Source organism: Nannobrachium achirus (assembly GCF_963921795.1).
Source record: "Nannobrachium achirus genome assembly, chromosome: 2".
Classification (NCBI taxonomy): Eukaryota; Metazoa; Chordata; class Actinopteri; order Myctophiformes; family Myctophidae; genus Nannobrachium; species Nannobrachium achirus.
In genome coordinates, this window is record NC_137811.1 from 64,076,249 (window position 1) to 64,098,654 (window position 22,406).

At 42.4% G+C, this 22,406-nt stretch overlaps 2 protein-coding genes across 6 annotated transcripts in view; both read left to right on the forward strand.

Moving 5' to 3' along the window:
* The first annotated feature begins 1,763 nt into the window (after positions 1–1,763).
* LOC308301663 (putative 2-ketogluconate reductase) lies at positions 1,764–10,108 on the forward strand. Of its 2 annotated transcripts, none has more exons than XM_080745730.1 (7): positions 1,764–1,895; positions 2,751–2,969; positions 3,413–3,569; positions 4,741–4,915; positions 5,418–5,596; positions 7,469–7,565; positions 9,166–10,108. In XM_080745730.1, exons 1-7 carry the CDS (start codon positions 1,821–1,823, stop codon positions 9,317–9,319), a joined length of 1,056 nt encoding a protein of 351 aa, XP_080601856.1. In that variant the 5' UTR covers positions 1,764–1,820; the 3' UTR covers positions 9,320–10,108. The 2 variants fall into 2 exon arrangements, with proteins under 2 accessions (XP_080601856.1, XP_080601857.1); XM_080745731.1 differs by having other exon boundaries at positions 9,240–10,108.
* Positions 10,109–13,716: 3,608 nt separating this feature from the next.
* The window catches only part of adnp2a (ADNP homeobox 2a), a 28,144-nt gene continuing 19,454 nt past the window's right edge, over positions 13,717–22,406 (forward strand). For 3 of the 4 annotated variants that reach the window (XM_080720565.1, XM_080720567.1, XM_080720568.1), the window contains exons 1-7: positions 13,717–13,746; positions 15,604–15,713; positions 18,000–18,092; positions 18,690–18,974; positions 19,630–19,807; positions 19,922–20,112; positions 20,626–20,910. In XM_080720565.1, the coding sequence (XP_080576691.1) occupies positions 15,606–15,713; positions 18,000–18,092; positions 18,690–18,974; positions 19,630–19,807; positions 19,922–20,112; positions 20,626–20,910 (1,140 nt within the window). In that variant the 5' untranslated portion in view covers positions 13,717–13,746; positions 15,604–15,605. The remainder of the gene's footprint in view (positions 13,747–15,603; positions 15,714–17,999; positions 18,093–18,689; positions 18,975–19,629; positions 19,808–19,921; positions 20,113–20,625; positions 20,911–22,406) is intronic. The other variant, XM_080720566.1, reaches the window with a different exon arrangement.

A 22,406-nucleotide genomic window follows, 5' to 3' on the forward strand; every position in this document is an offset into this window, starting at 1 on the left:
TTGATTGATTGATTGATTGATTGATTGATTGAAGAATTTATTAGAAGTTTGCATAGGAAAACGTACAGTTTCATGACAATAGCCTACAAATCACTGGTATTAGGTCAACTAAAAGGAGATCCTAGTGAGCTTTTCGGCTTATTCACACATTAAAAGGATCCCTGGCTAATACGAAAAATATGCCTTAATACATTATAATTGTCCTCTATAACTACAATGTCAAATTAAAAACACCTTAAATATTTTATTTCTTCTAGAAATAGCTCATCTTTCACTCAATAGGGGAAATGCCTGTCGCAACTCGCAAGTTGATGATGTCATAAATGTCATGTGTCATTTTTATGGCATGCATGTGCAAAAAAACAAAACACAAACACATTTGAAATATTGATTTGATGCTCATATTAACCATAGGAAGTATTACGTTTGTTTTTATTTGCACATGCATGCCATCAATTCCATAGGGATAGATCACAAATTACATGTATGACATCATCAACTTGCGACGGGCATTTCCCCTATTGAGTGAAAGATTAGCTATTTCTAGAAGAAATAAAATATTTAAGGTGTTTTTAATTTTACATTGTAGTTATAGAGGACAATTATAATGTATTAAGGCATATTTGTCATATTAGCCAGGGATCCCTTTAAGACAGACAGATAGAACACAGTAGCCTACTTTCCATAGGGAATTGTCTGCTAGTATCAAAAAAAGGGGGGGGGGAAATAAGAAAGCAGTCATAAGAATTTAAAATAACAAGGGAAAAATTAAATAAATAATAGTAATAAAGTGAAATAGGACAATAGAATAGAATAGAATAGAATAGAATGGAATAGATATTCTATACTAGAATATATAATATAAAAGGATATCGGGGGAAGTGACATCGGTGTCTCAGCCAGCCATGATAGGTCCCAGCTATTTTCGACATACAGTCCAACATACGCCCCCTAATTATTTATCCTTTTAAGACAGAATGTGTTATTATCCAGTCTTTATTATTTATTCAATTATTTTGAAGGCAAAATCTCTCCACTTCCGACCATGTGTGTTTAGTGGTTAGCTATGATGAATGATGTGACGCACCTGACACCAGCAGGCACCGTCTGACAACACATCATAATAATATTGAAGTAATTAAAAGACTCTAAAATGTGACTTGAAAATAATTAATACATCATTTGTAACGTTAATTGCCTTTATTGATTAAGTTATTGTCTGAATCTTATATTTTGGAATTGATCTTTCTTTAGTTGCCACCTGATTACATTTCTCAGTCTGGTGTGTGGTGGACCTGGTGGTGGTGGTGGGTTATTCAGAAAAACAATAAATCTAGGATATTCTAACACTTGAAAGCATTAGGTCTACTTACTTATGCCTTAACACTTTAATATTTCCAGTCAATATTTTACCCCTAATTAGTTGACACCAATCAATTACATTCGTAGAACACAAAGTTTCAGCCTGGAAACTGGGTTGATGTTTGCCTATCTCTCTCTCTCTCTCTCTCTCTCTCTCTCTCTCTCTCTCTCTCTCTCTCTCTCTCTCTCTCGATCCCTCCTCTCTTTCAGCCATAGACTGTAGAAAATAGCTTACACAGTACACACGCACACACACACACACACACACACACACACACACACACACACACACACACACACACACACACACACACACACACACACACACACACACACACACACACACACACACACACACACAGCACCATGCAGGTAAATATTTGACAGAGGTCCCTTATAACGGTCTGGTTTGAGACTCTCGGTGTTTGATTAACTCAGTCTTACATTAAGACAGAAGTATGTTCTCCTTGATCTCAAGATCGAAGAAAGCAGTAACGTTACTTCTCTCAACCACGCGTTCCTTTTCGCAGCAGGTAAAACAAGTTTCAACTTTCATTTATATATTTAAGTCAGAGTGTACAGGCAGGCACAGTAAATGGTTGGTTAAACAGTCTAGCTGTCAACTTCTGTCTATTAGAAGCCAGGAGCTTTCATTGATGCGTTTTAACATGCAATAAACTCCTCAAATATGACTATGGTAGCCCGGCTCCAGAGTCTGAGAGACCATTGATATACAGTATTGATCAGGCTAACGTCATGGTTATTAAAATACTTATTATTCAAATACTTACTGCAGTATTTAGATTATGCATGTCTGTTAATGTATTACAAACTAATTTTAAGGCAGAAACAACGTGCATAAAATAGACTAGAGTAGAATAGAATAGAATAGAATAGAATAGAATAGAATAGAATGCATGGTGAGTGACCCAAGGTGCAAAGTACAGACACATAGTAGCCTATTTAGGACACTAGCTACTGGGTAATAATAAATAGCTTGGTTCTAACTAACCGGTCTTGGTCGTGACCAACAGTGATTTAGTTGTTTTGAAGAGGTTGCCACAGGGTGGCGCTATCCTCTCTTCAGTTGGCCTTTCTTCTGAGCAGAAAAAAATTGTGTGTTGCCTATAGCAACTAGTAGGGATGGGACGATATGAACATATGATGTCACGATTATTGTCACAAAAGAAATCACGATTTACGATATTATCTAGATAATCAAAATCCATTTTCTTGGGGCAGAACATGTATCAAAAAATATCAGATCTTGCGTTGCAACGCTTTGTGAGCTTGCAAATCATCTATTTTCAATCAGCCTTTAAAAATAAATACTACTGAAGAAGAGACAGAAGATCACCCCATCATCATCTTATTTATTTTATTTCCAGATGGAGAAGCCATGCGTGCTGGCCTCCAGAGAGCACATGGGCTCTCCGGGGTCCATGTTCACCAGCTTCTCTGCTCACATCGAGGAGCATTTCACAGTGGTGGAGCCGCAGAAGATCGGAGCCTCGCCAGAGCTCTGCAGTAAGATCCAGGCTGTCATGGTGTGGGACGGCACCCCACCTGTCACCCGCACACTGCTCCAGAGCCTCCCCAACCTGAAGGTAACGCGCAGATAATAGCAGTAACTAGAAAGATGCAACTGGAAATTGCAGTGTGGTTGCTGTGACGTGAATTCTGCACATGAATTTCGTCTTACCATTAGAATTTTCCCCATTCAAGTCAATGGAGAAAATTAATTAACTAATAAATTACTTTCACACATTTCCCTGTGAAAGTAAACATCCTGATCCACATCACAAGACGTGAACTTTCACAACTTGGACACGATCGTGGCCTCCGGGGCTCTTCAAGATAAAGCGCAGTGAATGGCGGCACACTGTGTTTGGATGATTACAAAAATAATGGCACTGGAAGTGTTATAGGGAGTGGAATGCCAACTGCAAAATACTATTTATGTTGATTGATTGTGAGTGATTATCTATTTCTCAACCTGTCCATCTGTTTGCCTGTTTGTCTGTCTGTTCATCCGTCTGTCTGTCTGTAGGTTGTGGCGAACGGGGGTGTGGGCGTGGATCATTTAGACATTCCTCTCATCAACAGCTTTGGTGTGAAAGTGTGTAACACTCCTCATGTGGTGGACAACGCTACAGCAGACCTCGCCATGGGACTGATGTTAGCATCCGCCAGAAGAATCATAGAAGGTACGTATTAGCATTACTATACTACTATAGCATTACTACTACTACTGCTACTAGTACTAATAATAATAACCAATAAGACGCCCTAAGGGCGAGAAGCATGGGCTCAGGGGCGCGTGCACGCATCCTCCTGGGTGACAGCAGCCTGCTGGTCAAGCGCTGGGCTGGCGCTTTGGCATGGGATCAACTTTGACCAAAAGAAATGCACAGACCTGGTTGTTTGTTAAAGCTGGACAAAATATGGCCATATTTTCGCAAATATGGATGAGCTGGGATGAGGTGTCACGCACTGTGACGCACATGGTCTTAATATTGATGACATCCGGGATCTCCTTATATGGGCATAAAAGGGACAAGGACGGAATTCATTTGCAACATCATTGTGATGTTAGAACAGGTCATCTATATCCTTCTGCTGAGCTGGGATGAGGTGATGTCAGAACAGGTCATTGTGATGTCAGAAGAGCATGAGGTGTGATGGACAGACAGACAGACATGAGCTGGAGGTTTTCATACCAGTAAGACGCCTAAGGGCGAGGGTGCGCCATCTGTCTTGGCCATATGGATGGTTGTCTGACATCATACATACAATCCCCTTTATGCCCATATATGGAGATCCCTGCTCTGAGTATCTGACATCACTGTGATGTCACAGTGATGTGTCAGCCTTTTATGCCCATATCTGGAGATCCCTGCTTTGAGGATCTGACATCACTGTAATATCACCTGTGATGTACAATTTACAATTCAGGCATTTAGCAGACGCTTTTAATCCAAAGTGACTTAGTGACAATAAGCAGGTAATACATCAATATAATAAGCAAGCTAATATGTCAGTACATCAACAACAATACAACAAATACATATAAATATCAATCTAGAAAAACAATATCATAGGTAGGCACCTAATCAGTACAAAAAGCTTTTCTAAAACCTAAAAATGCTATCTAGCTCCATGTGTGGTGATCAGATGTCACAGTGATGTGTCAGGGGAACCAGAGTGTCAGGCTTTACAGACAGAGATACAGTCAAGCTGTGACGGTTCACATACTAAACTGCGATCTACGGACACAATTAATTAAGTAGCGACATACGATCGCAATAACTTTATTTGTATAGTACCCCAACAAATAAGTGTTGTGTTGTGTTGTCTGGTCTCGTCCCCTCTCATCAGGGGATAATTTCTCTCGTTGTCATGGCGACGGAGAAGACTTAGACAACCTTCCCCTGGGAACAGATGTGAGCGGTGCGACACTAGGGATCTTGGGAATGGGTCGTATTGGTTACAAAGTGGCCAAGAGAGCGGCAGCCTTTGATATGAAGATCCTTTATCACAACAGAAACCGCAGGTAACACACACGCATACGCACACACCCTACAGGTCTAACTCTGAGAGTGTACGAATAGAACCAAATGGGTACATTTTATTTATTTATTTTATTAGAGGATTAATCCCTTGAGAGATGCATCATCTCGTCTTCCAGGGTGTCCTCAGGCACAACACACAAACAATGACAATGAAATGAAACAATCACATAACAATCCACAATACATCGACAAAACAACAAGAGCTCTCACACCATCCCAGACCATTCTACATCTGTTACACGTCATCTAAAAATAATAATTATAAATAAAAAGTAAATGAAAAATAAACTGTCCAAATAAAATAAAAACATCAATTATATAAAACAGGAATCAAAAACAGGAACAGTTGCATTTAAGTAAATCAAACAATTTGGTTCTATTTGTACAATAAAAGTGTGTTGAAACACTGGTTTGAATGTTTGGCCTTGAGCCTGCATTTAAAATCACAAAGCATTTTATAATAGAGAAAGTGACTGATTCCAGGTCTGTGGAAGAGGAGCAGGCAGTGGGTGCAACATACTGCCCTCTGCTGGCTGATCTGCTCCATGCATCAGACTTTGTCATGGTGGTGGTCAATCTAAGCAAAGAAACAACGCATCTGATTGGACGAGAGCAGCTGTCAGCCATGAAATGCACTGCCACCCTTGTCAACGTCAGCAGAGGTACGTGTGCGTGCGCACGCACGCACGCACGCACGCACGCACGCACGCACGCACACACACACGCACACACACACACACACACACACACACACACACACATGTTGGATTTTATTATTAATGTGCCGTGGGTATGGTGGTGTATTATTAGCCTGGTTAATAAACCAGACTGCACAACACCACCCCCTGTTGGTAGTGGTGAAGTGTGTGATAGAGTCTGACGCTTGCAGTCGGTGGGCGATATGGAAAAATACAATATCAAGATATTCTTCTAAGCTGTATCACGATACATCATCTTACCACGATTATTTTTCACGTTGGTTTTTATTGCGACCGTAGGGAGCATTTACTATCAAAACCTCCACGGGCTGTCCGTCTGTCTGTCTGTCTGTCACACGTCACACGTCACACTTTTGCCCTGCTCATATCTCCACAACCGTTGCCCCCATCCATGCCAAATTTTGCACACACACTCCTTACCTGCCAAACTACAACCTCCAAGGACCCCCGGAGATCCAGGGACCCCCAGGTCCCTGGGGGACCCCCAGGTGTAAAAAATGACCAAATGTGCAAAAATGACCAAATGACCACCCCAACGGGGCTGCTCACGGGGAATTCCTGGGGACCACCCACTCCTGGTGCTCCAGAATGGATGCAAAAGTGGTGACGCCCCCAGTGGAGGACCCCCTCCACTGCAGCTCACATAAAATGCCGTAACTCGGGCTGGGAGCGTCCGGGAGAGCCGGGGCCGGTACCTATTCGTCCGCCAAGGCAACGCGGAGACCCCACCCCTCATTTCTCACATGGCCCTCTTCTAGCGCCACCTTCAGGCCCATTTTTAAAACACATTTTTGGCCACTGCTCCTACAGTTTTTGCCCTAAAATCACGCAAATCGCTACACAGTATGTCTACACTCATCCCATCAACATGAATCTGCCCCATATAGCGCCACCTTGAGGCCGATTTTTAAAAACAGATTTTTGGACACTGCTCCTACAGATTTTGCCCTAAAATCATGAAAATCACTACACAGTATGTCTACACTCATGTCATCAACATGGATCAGGAAGATTTTGGAAAAACACATTTTTGCCCTATTTGTGGAGATAACCGACCTACGGTCGCTTATCTCCCGATTAGGGAGTCTTACTGGTGGTTATTTTTCAAGTTACTTAACAGTACAACAACCACCTACAAGGCACACTAGGCTAACGCGGACCAGTTCGTGTTGGCAGATGGGCGGCCGCGGCGAGTCTCACTCACCGCAAGTCTCCGACCAATAGCATGTGTTCTCCTCCCCCCTCTGCTGCTCTGCTCAGCGCAGAGAATGTCATGACGTCAACACATTCGGTGTGACGTTCTCTGCACTCTGATTGGTTAGGGAAATTCTGCACTTCCTCCAACAGTGATCATAACGCGATCGCCCAGGCTTCATTTTCTTCAGATCGACAAATGAAGCCTGGGTTTCCGAGGCTACCTACTACAAGGTGACAAAAACTGAAAGAAAAAGGAGTAACAGACCATTTAGACCAGTGGTCCTCAAAGTGAGGTCCAGGGATTCCTTGTGGGAGGTCTAAATTGACCCTTACAGTTACAAGTCTGTAACTCTGACAGTATACAAATGAAACCGAATGGACCCGTTTCATTTGTATACTGTCAGTGTTAAGGGGAGACCTTGACATTTTAATGTTTGAGAACTACTGATTTAGACAAAAATGCATTCTGTAATGAACTTTCAACTTTGTATCACAATATATACGACATCTCTGAAAAGGAATATGTGGGGACATTGTAACTTCTCAATGATATTTATCACCATATCGCCCACCCCTAGTGTATTATTATATTATTAATAATAATAATAATGTGTGTAGGCATGGTGGTGGATCAGGAGGCATTAGTTGACGCTCTTCAGAAGAAACAGATCAAAGCTGCAGCTCTGGATGTTACCTACCCTGAACCACTTCCCCGGTATGTACACACACACGCACACGCAAACACACACTAACACACACACATTGATTGATTGATTGATTGATTGATTGAAGAATTTATTAGAAGTTTGCAATAGAAAAAAGTACAGTTTCATGACAGTACAAATCACTGGTACAAGGTCAACTAAAAGGAGATCCTAGAAAGCCGAGGCTTATTTCCACAGGAACCACACTTTAAGTATCTCATATAACATTGAAAGACAGACGGATAGAACATAGTACTTTATCTAGGATAATATCAGTTTCAAAAGCATAACATCAAATACAAAAGGCAGAATACAAAGAGGGGGGGGGGGGAGCATGGGGGCTTAGTCTATTTACAAGTCACGGGTAGCTGCTGTCTGAAGGTGACTTTTCATACCAATTTTGAAGGAGGCTAGGGATTTGCTCTCCTTTAGGGCTTGTGGAAGGGCGTTCCACATGTTGATGGTATAGCAGGAGAACGAGTTAGCGCCTTGTTTAGTGTTAAATCTACGCTGATGATGATTAGTGGAGCTGCCTCTGGTGTTATGATCGTGAACATCCTTGACCTTTAAGAAGTAGTTTGTCAGGTACATGGGAATCTTGGAGGTGTAGTGTATCTTGTACACCAGGCCCATTGCAAGATGCTGTACTCTGTCAGCTACTTTGAGCCACCACACGCTTTCGTGGTGATGCTCGGTAAGGTGGGTCAGAGGAGGGAGACCAAGCACAACCCTAATTAGTTTGTTTTGGGCTGTTTGGAGCTTTAGCTTTAAGGCAGCTGGGGCGTCGCGATACCAGACAAGGACTCCGTAATCAATGAGGGGCCCTATAAGAGCACCTCCTAGTGTCTTTCGGGATTTAATATTGATCAGCGGGGCAACTCTTTGCAAGAAGCGAATTCGTTGATTGACTTTATTGATTACCTTGGTGGTCATTTTTTCACTGGATAGGTTAGCCTCCAGGATGCAACCCAGGTAGCAGATGTGGTTTTTTCTTTCTATCACAGTGTCACCTACTTTAATTGTGAAGTTCTCAACTAGGCTAAGTTTCTGACTAGATCCAAAGAGGATACATTCAGTTTTGCCTAGGTGAATTGAGAGTCTGTTGTCATTGAGCCAGGTGCAGATCTTGTTAAGTTCACAGTTAAGGGCCTTTTCAACCTGCAATATGTCTCTGCCTGAGACTAGGAGAGCCGAGTCATCCGCGAACAGAAACAGATTGCAGTCACAAGCAGATGACATGTCGTTTACGTATATTAAGAACAACAGTGGTCCTAGTATACTCCCTTGAGGTACTCCACAGTTTACTGGGAGGGGGGGGGACAGGGTTCCGTTGACTTCCACCATCTGTTCCCTCCCCACCAAGTAAGAGTGCATCCATCTCACTGCTGTGCTATCAAGAAGACCAATAGCTTTGAGTTTTTCAATCAGAATAGAATGATCGACGGTGACACACACACACACACACACACACACACACACACACACACACACACACACACACACACACACACACACTCTCATTCGCTGTGTGTGTGTGTGTGTGTGTGTGTGTGTGTGTGTGTGTGTGTGTGTGTGTGTGTGTGTGTGTGTGTGTGTGTGTGTGTGTTTCAGGGACCATCCCCTACTGTCTCTGCCTAATGTGATTGTTTTGCCCCACATGGGCACTCACACATTGGAGACCACAGGTCACATGGTACAGAAGATGGTGGCCAATACCCTTGCAGTATTGGCTGGGGACACGCCCCCTGATGAGGTGAAGCCTTGACAAGAACAATGCTGGGATTGCACTGTATATCACAAATATATTGAAATCAAACAGATTATTACAATTTGTACTGTATCATCACAAGGCCCTGCCGTTTCTTTGAAAGGACAAATGTTTCAGACAGCCTTCTACTTGATTTTCTTCTCTCAAGGTGTGTGGCCCCAATTAGCATTTGTATCCCGTCCTCCCCTAGATGTGATTTATCCGGATACACTGTGATTCAATGACTCTGTGAAATATTATATCTCTGTTTTGTTGTGAAATGTTTATTATTATGATAGTCAATTCTCTGTTTATCTTGGAATACAATGTTAACTTACTGTATAGTTTCTAATCTAACACTTACACAGAAAATCTATTATGGAAATATACTTATAAGTCCAACAAGATCATAAAAGTGGAAATAAACATGGGGCAATAGGTGCAGTAGTATGCAGTGTGCACATACAGCAAGGCTGATGACTTCATTCCCTGTCTATGTTGCCTGCTTTTACACTTTTCTCCTACAATAAGAGAGCTGGAGTGGATTTTGCTGTGTGAATATCTGATTATTTGTATAATAGCAGCCTTATTGCTGAATACAGAGGAGGTGTGTAAGACTACATTTATAATGGTCTTTTACTTCACTCACTGACCATACTGCTATACATAACTGATACTGTATGTTGTCCTGTAAATAAATGTTAATAATAATACATGTCTTAACATGAACACACACGTCCACATTGGTATCCTCAGTCAGAATCCAACTGGCCTTTGAGAATAAAACTGTTGTTTCTTTTAAAGATGTATGCTGCTTTTTGACTGGTGTTTTTAAAACATTAGATAATACAGACAGACAGACAGACAGACAAAGAGAGATAACAAGTTGGTGAGTTGGTATACAACAACGGTGGTGGCATCTATCTAAACAACATGCTATATAAATAACGCAGTGGACAACAAAACAGTGTGTAACAAGTAACCAACATATCCGCATATTACTGTATAACCAGCATCTAGATAGATAGATAGATAGATAGATAGATAGATAGATAGATACCTTTATTATCCCAAGGGGGAAATTCAGTTGTCCAGTTGTAGCATAGCAGTATACAGTATTTACAAAGTTACAGAGAAGTAAGAAAAAAAAGATAGATAAGAGGAAAAAAAGAGCAGTACAGTACCAATAAAGAGAAGGTGCATCAATAGAGGGGGCGAATAATATATAAGTATATATACATAAAGTGTCTTACAAAAAGAGACCGTAACAGTCAATGCTAGTTAGTGCAACAAGTATCTCACTGACATTGTTAAACAAAGCAGAATACTCAGAAACTACCAACACAACCTAATAGTGCAAAGTCAAGAATCAGTGCGAAAAAAAAAAAGAAAAAAAAAGCAGCTCAGAGAAGAAGAAAAACTAGGGAGCGTGTCACCGCAAGACGCACATGAGCACTCTCCCTGGAAGGTCCTTAGGGGTCAAAGTCAATACAGCAATAGTTCCGTCAGTCTAGGTTAGGAAGGAAGTCCTTTTCAATCGTCCGTTATGTGTCTCGTTGTACCACCCATTTTCAATATTGAACATGAGGATTGATTTTGGGGTTTGTATTGTAAAGTACAATGTGTGATGTCATCAAGTTGTACTTTACAATACAAACCCCAAAATCAATCCTCCAGTTCTAGGCAACACAGAAGAGGGGGAACCTTTTTCCTATTTCCACACAACTCCTCTAATAGTGGAGGCAGTAAGACACATTTTACTTCAAGTCATGATGCAAAGGTACCCTTTGGTATGGAAGTACCTTAGGGCCATTGGAAATAATTTATCCAAAGAGACAAGTTAGATCACCCTTCATTTTCTTTTTATAGCCATTTTAAAAATGGCCGCCAACAATAAACCACTATTACACCAGACCCCATATATTTGCTTCTGTTAGAGCTATAATAATAATATTGGTGTCAAAGTGTACATTTTTGGGGTCTAGGAATTCAATTAAATAGGTTTCAAAGCAAAAAACCCAATACTTCACTGATTAACATGACAGCGGGGGGTAAAATATGCAAATTTCATGAAAAATAACACGTTTTAACAGGGTAACCTACCCCCCCACCCCTCCCCCTAAACTTTGATTCACTTTTCCTTTGGTATGGAAGTACCTTAGGGCCATAGGAAACAATGTATCCAAAGAGACAATTTAGATCACCCTTCATTTTCTATCTATAGCCATTTTAAAAATGGCCGCCAACAATAAACCACTATTACACCAGACCCCAACTTTGCTTCTGTTAGAGCTACAAAAGTCTCTCACATCTCCGGTACAAAAGTCTCTCACATCTCCGTCCTGAGTAGGCAAAGCGGTCGTTTCCTCTCTTACTCCAGTAACTGGTGATCTCCAGATGGAGGGGGTGAGAGGAGTTCTCCAAAATGGAATCTAGCTTCCTCGCTGTACGCACCCTGGTTACTTCCTCCACCCCCTGTAGAGAGGACCCAACAACAGAGCCTGCTTTCCTCACCAGTCTGTTCAGGTTAAACGTGTCACCTGCTCTGTTGTTGCCACCCCAGCATGTTATACCAAAAAAGAGGACACTTGCCATGACAGACAATCTAGGCCAGGGGTGGGCAATTCGTTTTTCCATGGGGACACATGAACAACAGAAAATATTGTGGAGGGCCGGGCCAAAAGACACAGCTTTACCTCCGACTTCAGTAAATAAATACTTAGCAGTCAAATTTTTGTTGAAAACTCGGCATTCGGCATCAACATTTTTTAGCCACTTTAGCCATTTTTGATGGGTAAGGTAAGGCAGGTCGTCTTGACGTGTGACCAGTCTGACCACCTGCTTGTTATTGAGAATGATCACGGACACGTGCTGATGTACGCATTGCGTCCATATGTACGTGAATCAAAAACAAAAATAAAATAAATGCTGCTTCAGTCCATGCATGAGGTAAAATTAGAAAATGTGTTTATTTTGTCATTTGCCATTAACCCTAAAAGGGCCGGTCAGAATGAACCAAAGAGGCCCCCGGGCCGCACAATGCTCAGGTCTGATCTAGGCTATCCACTGGTTTCCAACGCCCCATAGTGCATTGCGCAGACGTTGTACCGAGCTTCCGGCGCCGCAGCCGAGTGTGATTTACAAGCTCACAACGGGCTGCATCTGTTAAACCGGAAGTGTGGTCCTAATAATCTCCAGTAAACTCCCGCGGAAACAGGTGGATAGGGAAAAATAAGCAACAAGAGGTGATACAGTAAGGACAGACAGACAGACACTCACTACAGGAAACATTTATAAACTCCAAGGACTCTGAGCGAGCTGATCTTCACAGATGTTTCATGGCAATTCATTATTGATACACCATACTGCATCTCATACACACTGAAATGCCTGGATCCCGAGGCTACATACTCACACTCTCTGTTTCTCCCCCTCCTTCATCATCTAACTTTCTTTCTGTGTTCCCCCTCCTCTCATCTCTCTCTCTCTCTCTTTTCTCTCCACTTTAGTGCCTTCCCATGTCTCTTTCTCCATCACATGCGCACGCACATGCACACACGCACGCACGCACGCACGCACGCACACACACACACACACACACACACACACACACACACACACACACACACACACACACACACACACACACACACACACACACACGTTTCAGCATTTAGGCTACTCTCTCTCTGTCTGTCTGTCTGTCTCCATCCCAGCATCTGCCCCCTCTCTCGGTCCCTTCTTGACTGACAAGTGTTTGACCTTTACATCACTGACCACTGTACACTACAGATGTGTGTGTGTGTGTGTGTGTGTGTGTGTGTGTGTGTGTGTGTGTGTGTGTGTGTGTGTGTGTGTGTGTGTGCGTGTGCGCATGCATGCATCGTGTGTGTGTGCGCACGCATGTGCGTGTGTGCATGTGTGTGCGTGTGTACGTGTGTACAGTGCACAGGTGTGCCAGTGGCTCAACAGGTGTGGTGACCCCCATCCATCCATCCATCCATCCATCCATCCCACCTCCCAGTGACTCCCAACTAGCTCCCAACTAACATCAGCCCTGCCAATCTCCATCAGTAGCCATGGCAACTGGCCCCTGATTGGCCAGACAGACCCTGACAAAACTACTGCCTCTGACGTCACTTCCTCACTTCCTGTCCGCCATATTGCCCTGTAAAAAGAGAGTGCTGTGCTGATCTGGTGATGCTGCTGCTGCAGAACAAACACAAACAATCGTCTCCTTGCTCTGGAGCCGTCTAGAGAGCCGCGCCGCCGCTCTGTCTCCAGCTTAACTGAGCTGGGAACAGTGAGTGTGTGTGTGGAAGCTGGAAACATCTTTTTTTGGACGCGCGCGCCCTCGGTGACGCCGGAGTCGCTCCGCTTCTCGCGCCGGATTGGTGAAAACAGAGAGAGAGCCGAGGAGAGGAGGAGGACACAGCACACAGTCAGTCAGTCTCACACACACACACACACACACACACACACACACACACACACACACACACACACACACACACACACACACACACACACGGGCACGCACAGCTGAGAGCGGGGCATTGACGCCGTTAAAGTATGTAATGTAGCCTACGGTACGGTATAATATGCTCTGCCCTGCTTGTTCGCCCAGTTCAATTACAATTCAATTCACAGGGCTTTATTGGCACGATAAAACATAATACGTTTACATTGCCAAAGCAGAAGTGTTACACAATACAATCAGAACAAAATATGTACACGTGAAAGGAGTGTATAACAGTTTTCATGTTCTCTCTCACTCACTCTCTCTCACACACACACACACACACACACACACACACACACACACACACACACACACACACACACGTCTCTCCCTTTTACGCATAATATACCCTGTTGCTGAAAGATGTTAACTCTGGTTTAAAGTTGTGCTTGCTGCCTTGTCTTTGAGACTAACTCGTACATTGTCAGTGTTTGTTCAGTTAACAAGTTAGGAGGAGGTTGAACTGTTGTAGGCCTAATGGTTATTATTGTGGGAGCGGCGTGTGATTAGCTTGTTGTTGTTGTTACCCTGTTACTAGTAGGAGTTAGCTTAGCTGTGTTGTTGTCATAGAATATATGGGTTGTTGTCGTTGTGGAATATCATGGGAACACCCCATAGCCCGAAGGGACAGTCGCGCTCTGATTGGTTAGTTGGTCTTCAGAGAGAAGACATTAGTCCAACATATAACACACCTGTAAATAAGTGTATTGGTCTTTATTTAGCCTGGTAGATCTCCTAATAGATTAAAAAAAGATAACCCATGTAGCCTACCAATTTACTGTAAGTGTTATCTTTGTAATGAAATAAATGTGTTGCTCATGTATCTTCTTTAGTTCAAGTTTATATATATTATTTTACATCACATTTTATTTTGGACAAGCTTGGTTATAACTAAGCTTTTGTCCTCTGGATACCCAGGGGCATGAAGGTGGACAGCAAATTCCATGGCAATCCAGCCAGTAGTTTTCCAGATAGAGGCCTGCTAGTGAGCCTTCCTTTTCATTCCACGACCCCCAAAATAATCATATTTTAACTGCTGCGGACCCTCCCACCCTGACAAGCAGAAAGAGTTGAGGAATTACATTTTGTACAACACGGTTCTATTGTGAAAATAGCCGATCTACATGCTCACAATGAGGCGTTTATTTTTGTAGATCAGCTATTTTCTCAATTTCTCTCTCTAATATTTGACAATTTGGCCAATGATTAATTTGTCATTTTAGAGCCTGAGGTATTAAAAATACCTTAAATTGTCACTTTAGAAATGTGCATAAACCCTCTATACACTTTATGTTGGTTACTTGGTTTGCTTTCTGTTGATTGGGAAAACTATGTTGAAAATGAAGTCATCTGGGGACCCCCCCAAAATAATTTGGGGAACCATAATATTTTGTGGAAAGATATGAGACGAGTTGGCCAAGTTGTTGTGACTGTGAGTCACTAAAATGTCACTAAATATCATTAAAATAATCATTCATTATGTGCTAAAAAGTGTTAAATGGCTTTATATTATGGATAGTACTGTAATAATGTATTGATCGCCTCTTGTCTTGATTGTTTAAACATGACATCATGGGTTGCTATTCTCGATAACAAGCTTGATAAGCTTTTGGCTAATTGACACTGGGTACTCAAATATGTTATTGGGTTATCAAGCTACACTTGTTTAGGGCTCCATCCCTATTCATAAGTGAATAGTCCCCCCCCCCCTCCATATCCCAATTCATGCATATTATTATTGTTACTTACAACCTCTGACCTTTCACCTGTGACCCTGCAGACATGTACCAGGTTCCAGTCCAGAAGCTGGGCAACATCAGAACATCCAGGAAAAGAGTCAAGGAGATCCTTAGTGACATAGGACTGGACTCCTGCCAGGACCTATGGAAGGTACATTATTATTACTACTACTACTACTACTACTACTACTACTACTACTACACTATTTCTACTCCTGATTAAGGCTGGGCGATATTAGTTATCAACGTTGTTGATAACTATAGCTTTTAATGTTTTTCTGCTTTAGGTCCACTGCCTGCCTAATCCAGATAATGCATAGCATATCCATGCATGCATACTTCACAGTACACATATAATAAAGAAATGAAATGCCTTATTTCCATTTTCCAACAATGGTTTTATTTAAATAACCTCTCCTGGTTACAGATGGACTGCTTTTTTTTTGCTACGTGCATACATAGTGTGTCTGTTAATTAATTTGACACATAAACCAATACCTCATTTCAAGCCGTCTTCGTTAATATGTATACCTTGCGTGTTGATACCTTGATATAGGTACATTTTCGATATATTGCCCAGCCTCACTTCTGATAGATACTACACTATTACTATGACTACTGCTAACAACATTACTAAAACTACTGCTGCTACAGTTATTACTGCTACCTGTGGTTCCATTGATTTGTACACTGTCAGAGCTACAGACTTTTATGGGTCTATTTAGACCCCCATAAAGGAACCCACAAAGTCCCTGGAATCCACTTTGAGAACCACTGTTCTACACTATTACTATGACACTACTGACACAATTAACAAAACTACTGCTGCTTAGGACGGTCCCTGACTCAGGACTCATGCAGTCGAAGTCGAGTCGAAGGTTTAATCCGACTTTTTGACGAATCGTTTTATATAAAAGGTTGCAAAACGCCATATTCATAATATGTATTACTGCTACTAAAACTAGGCCTGGGCCACAGGGTAGTGGTCCAGGCACGTAGGCTGGTAATCCAGCCCTTGCAGCGTCGCGGGTTCGAGTCCCGATCCTGACGACCTTTGCTGCCTGTCATCCCCCCCATCTCTCTCCCTGTTTCCTGTCAGCCTACTGTGCACCTATCAATAAAGGCAGAAAAAGCCCCAAATAATATCTTAAAAAAAAAAAAAAAAAGATACTGCTACCACTGCTGCAGCTTCTACTATTACTACTAAGTAGTCCCCCCAGGAATCCGCGATTCCGCGAAAACGGAATTTATCGCAGAATTCGCGACCACCCGCGGATTTCTCGGCCATTCGCGGACTTTTCTGACGTCCACGGAATAACGGTCGCGAGTGGCAGCAGAGCGGTGGGAGTAGTTATTACTACTATTATAAAACGATGTGTACACGGTCTGGTCAGTGGCCACCTCATACAGAGCCTGGGGGAATAGCTTAGCTTCCCTCCTGCTAGCACTGACCATAGAGAGTGAGTATAAAAGGCACTGACGCTGTATTGGTCCGGTCCCACATTCGTTCCTGACAGAAACTGTGTCCTGAACTATAGTTCCTCTATGTCTATGGTCCTGGCAATAACAATGAGAGAATAAATAAATATTACACCCATACTAGGTAGTAGGTAGGCTATCCTCTAAAATGTGGTTACTATGGGCAGGGTTTGCATGACAATATAGTCTTTGCAACAGAAAGTAATTATTAAAAACAATAACAATTAAAAAAAAGAATAGATTTAATATTAGATTTATATTCTCAAAAATGATTATTTGATTATTCTAACCACTAATTAAAATTAATTGTAGCTATTTCATGAAGGGTTTTACTTGATTATTAGAAATATATCATTTTTAGCTTGATAAATGGTCATTTTAGGTTGTTTTTTAATGTCCGCGGAATCAAGAATTGTTCACCACAGAATTCCGCAGAATCAGGATTGTTCTCCGCGGAATCAAGAATGTTTCTCCGCGGATTCCTGGGGGGACTAACTAATCTATAGCTACTACAAATACTACTACTATTACTACTACAACTACTGCTACTGCTACTGCTCCTACTGCTGCTATAACTACTAATGTGATCCTGGTTTTTGAGCTTCGTAACGGTATTGCTTGGGCTTTGTGTGCGGTTGCGATAGCGGATCTATGCAGCGTTTTGACCCAAAAGCGAATCATCGTCTTGCTAGCCATCGCACTTGGTAGAATCATTCCCACCACGTTTCATGAAAATCCACCCATCCGTTAAGTTACTTTGCCAAGAAACTAACAACAGGAATGGGGTGAGAACACCCCTTAACTTCAACCGAAGTAAACAGTAATGCATTCAGCTTGTGTTCAATTTGATGGAAATTCACAAAATCATTAACCTCTCACCCTCTCCCTTTTCCTCTCTCCTTCTCCTATTCTCTCTCTCTCTCTCTCTCTCTCTCTCTCTCTCTCTCTCTCTCTCTAGGAGATTAAGCGTTTCGATGCTGGTGAGCTCAGTTATAACACTGAGTGGGAAGACCTCACAGACTCGTATGAGAAGTCTAAAAGGAGGAGGAAGGTAAATACATTGGGGCATTAACAATTTATCTATCCACATGAAAGTAATCATTAATAGTTTATTAATAGAATAATGTGTTTAAACATGCTATTTATGACACAAAAGTTTTACGCTTGTGTTTGTTTGTTTCATATTACAATTGAAACATATTTTGTTTTACCGCTGTGTATAAATATATTAAGCAATTTCTATGTCGGTTTGGGTTCAGATAACTGGTGGTGAGCCTTTATCATGATGTTGTCCTTTATTACCTTATTTTTACATAATTTATGGTCTGAATTAATTACATAGCTCAATCAGAAAATGTGAAATAACCAACATCACCCAGATTGTTGATAAAAATATGCTTTGTTTTTCACGCATGCACACACACTCAACTCAACGCGTGTGCACAGTACTGCACACACACTCAACTCAACACGTGTGCACACACGCACGCACGCACACACACACACACACACACACACACACACACACACACACACACACACACACACACACACACACACACACACACACACACACACACACATGCGGTGGAACACCGTGGCTTCTGAACCCTAAACTCTCTCTCTCTCTTCTCGTCTTGCTGCACAGTGGTGGTACCGCACTGAGACGCTGTGCTGCTCCCTGTGCTGGTTCTCCACACACTCCTGGCACTCCTTCAAGAATCACGTGCACCGCGTGCACGAGGAGGAGAGCAAACTGGCCTCTCTGTCGTCCTGCTCCTACTGCGCCTTCATCTCCCAACCAGCCCTGGTCAAATGCCACACCAGGCTGTTCCACCCCCATCACCCTCCAGGGGGCGCCAGCGCCAACAAGAGCAGCATCACCATTAGCAGCAGCACCTTTAGCAGCAGCAGCGCTACGCCCGACTCTCAGGTGGGCTAACCTCGCGTCACCAGGCTTTCTTGGAGGGAAGCCTGGTATTCGTTTTCAACGTGCCGTTTGATCCGGTCTAGGCGGAAACCACAAGCAGGAGAAGCGGCGTCGCTTTGTTTTGGTTCCCCCCGTTTGTTTCCCCAATCCCTATTAAAATGCTCGAGTAGCCTGGTGTAGTCTTGCCAGTCGCTACAAGTTGGACTAAAAGATGCGTATACCAAAACGATTTTCCAAAAGCAAAACTACGCCGTATCAAGGGGTTTATTAGGTAGGCCCTAAAAGTATGTCCTTGAGCGCAGGGGAATTATTTTGGGTTAAAACTGCATCCGGTTTGATAGTTCCGGACAAAGTGTAGTTCTTTTAGGACTACAACATGATGTAGAGTGGTTTCCGCTCCTGACCAGATCAAATCCCGAAATGTAAAGCAATCCCAGGCTACAGTTGGGCTGGTTTGGATTCAGTTAGGGTGACCACCCGTCCCGCATTTCGCTGGACAGTCCAGAAAATGGGACAATGTCTCCGTTCCTTTAATGCCGTAATGCTGTTCCTTTAATTCCTTTAATTAAGCTAGCTCTAATTATTCTAAATGCAGCAAGATCCTTTTCAAAAATGGTTTTGTTACAACGCTGACTGATTCTGTGTGTTCTGCTCCCAGGTTGGCGAGCGCGTGTTCTTGCCAGGGATCTGTGGGGACAAGTACTCGTGCACCAGGTGTGGTTTCCATGACAGCCTGCTGTATGCTATGAGGAAGCATGTCCTGGTCACCCACTGTGAGGAACTACTGCAGAGCTACTATGGCATACGCACCGCAACCAACAGCAACCAACAAGGAGGTGAAACTGAGACTAACAATAAAATAAACGTGTCCCGTCCTCAGAGTTTACATCAATACTAAATCAGAGTTTACATCAATACTAAAACATGTGCGTTGGACTTTTGTGTTCAAGGGACCTACACACCCGGGGGCGTAAGGCCCGGGGCCCAGTCCAAGTTCTACTGTCGTGGGTGTGAGATGCCAGCAGAGACGTCAGAACATCTCCTGTACCACCTGCTGAGCTCGGACAAACACGGCGAGCTCAACGTTCACATCAGCCCCATGCTGGTGGAGCACATGATCAGCATGAAGAACAACACTATGGTAAAGGCCTGTCAGCGTAAAATACATACTATACAAATATTATGTATGATGACGAGCTGGCTTCTACTCTTGACTTTATTGATTTAATCATTTCTTTACTCTGTGGCTCCTCAGAGGTGAGCCGTCTAGAAGAGGGTCTGTCTTGAGAGATTAGTTCAGAGCTAATCTCACAAACTTTCTTATGTCATGTTTTATACTTGATAAAATGTATATTACATTTTTATAATGGAAGTCAAGGGGCTCTGATTGGGCTGAAACCTTGCCCAAATGTAAAATGTCATTCGCTATACATGTCATACATAGACAACTTACGTCATAGATGGCTGTTGTCACAGGCTGGCCACACAGGACACATTGGAGGCACACCTGTGGATCCTGAGATCCACATTATTGCCTTTTAGAAATGTGTTAATGTGTTAAACTGTTAATAACAATAACTAAATATGAATGCAGCAACACGTTAAATGATAAATGACAGGCTGGTATTTCATGTTGACTTCATATCTTCCCCAGAATATCCGGGTACCCACTCTGCCGCCTCGTGCCATGCAGCAGGTGGTGTCCTTGGTTTCCAGTAATAATAATCACGCAGCAACTAAAGATCCTCCTCATGCCCCTCAGAATGGAAAGCCCGTCCCGTCTCAGGGTACGGTCCTGTTGGCCGCACCCCAGCAAACCACGGCGCTGATGTGCTCCGCGACTGGAGGACAGCAGATCCTGCTGGCCAATCCCAACACAGCTTCCTCGACTGGTGGGCCCTTCCAGCTGCTGCTGCCACCTGGAATGCAAGGCCAACAGGTAGGGCTGCGGCGAGGCTCTCCTCCATAATTGTTTTTGCGATTATTAGGGCTGTCACGATTATGAAATTGTACGTGACGATTAATTGTCCCTCAAATAATTGCGATTAACGATTTAATTGTTTTTGTTGTTGAACATTAGAGGTGCGGTTTGCCCTGCACGGTTCAATACACCTTTATAGACCGTAAATTAACTATAATCATTTTTTTGTCTTAGGTATGCGACAAAAAACAAAAACAAATTATTGAACTCAAGTCTCCATGGTCGGAGTAATCAATAGACAAAAACTCATTTTGGGGGTGAACTACTCCTTTAAGTATAAAATGATTAAATATGTCTTTCTACATTTAAGTTATCTGTGCAATCTTTTGATAACGAAGCCTAAATATGTTCCAATGTTCAATGCCAAAAACGTAAATGTGTAATTGTGACATCCTTAACCCATTTAATTATTGAATGCTTTAACTATTGAAAAATAGCAGATATACAAGCTCACAGCGCAGCACCAAGTGCCGCGCTGCGAGCTTGTAGATCTGCTATTTTTGAAAAAGTTGTGAAAATGTGTCCAAATCTTTGAATATATGTATTTTTAAAGTGATTGTTTGTAACCCAAATTTTGCTTCTGGGGGGTCCCTGGAATTAAATATTTTGAGAAGGGGGTCCGTGGCCAAATATATATCATTTTGTGGGTCCTTCACATGAAAAAGTTTGAGCACCACTGACATAGTAGTCTCTCAAGAACAGACTAAGTGAGCTCCAGTTAAGTGAAAAGGACCTTTTCTTTGACGATGGCTGGCCAGATTGCTGACATAGAAGCATAGGTTTTTTCATGAGTTTATCTGTGATGTTAACAGATCAAGAGGTTTGGTTTCCACCCTTTATGTTTTTTTATTAGACTGTAGTTATGGGCCCCTATCTGTTGATACTGTGTGGAGGAATGATGTACCAAATTTGGACCCTAACCTTTGTTGGGACACAGTATGGTCTAACATTAGGTTATCTTCTAGAAATCAACAAATTCATTTAAATTTGGTACATCGAACTTATTTAACTCCCCGCAGATTGTGTGCTATGAGGATTTTGAGTAATCCCAACTGCACTCTCTGCACTTCAAATAGTGTTGGTACCTTTCTTCACACGGTTTGGGAATGCCCCAATGTGTCCTCATTTTGGAACATGGTGGCCTCAAACTTTCAATATTTTTTAGAGTCAATATCACATCTTCTCCTTCCTTATTTCTGTTAAATGACGTCTCACAGTTGCATCTGAACAATATACGCAAACGCATCTTCTTTGCTGGATTAACAGCGGCTAAGAAGATGGTTGCCACAAGGTGGAAACCTCCTCATACCGTATCATTTCGTCAGTGGGCTCTAACCTTCCTAGATATAGTATATTTAGAACAGTCCATAGCAAGATTCCACGGAGCGAAAGAGGAAAACATTATTATATGGGCAGATATTGCAGATAAGCTCAAGGATATGATCCAAGAAATC

Bases quoted from the DNA above. Each gene is read 5' to 3' on its own strand.
- LOC308301663 (XM_080745730.1), top strand. From the start codon at position 1,821: ATGTTCTCCTTGATCTCAAGATCGAAGAAAGCAGTAACGTTACTTCTC. The intron at 4,916-5,417 runs GTAACACACACG...GACTGATTCCAG, and splicing joins TATCACAACAGAAACCGCAG to GTCTGTGGAAGAGGAGCAGG. The intron at 7,566-9,165 runs GTATGTACACAC...TGTGTGTTTCAG, and splicing joins TACCCTGAACCACTTCCCCG to GGACCATCCCCTACTGTCTC.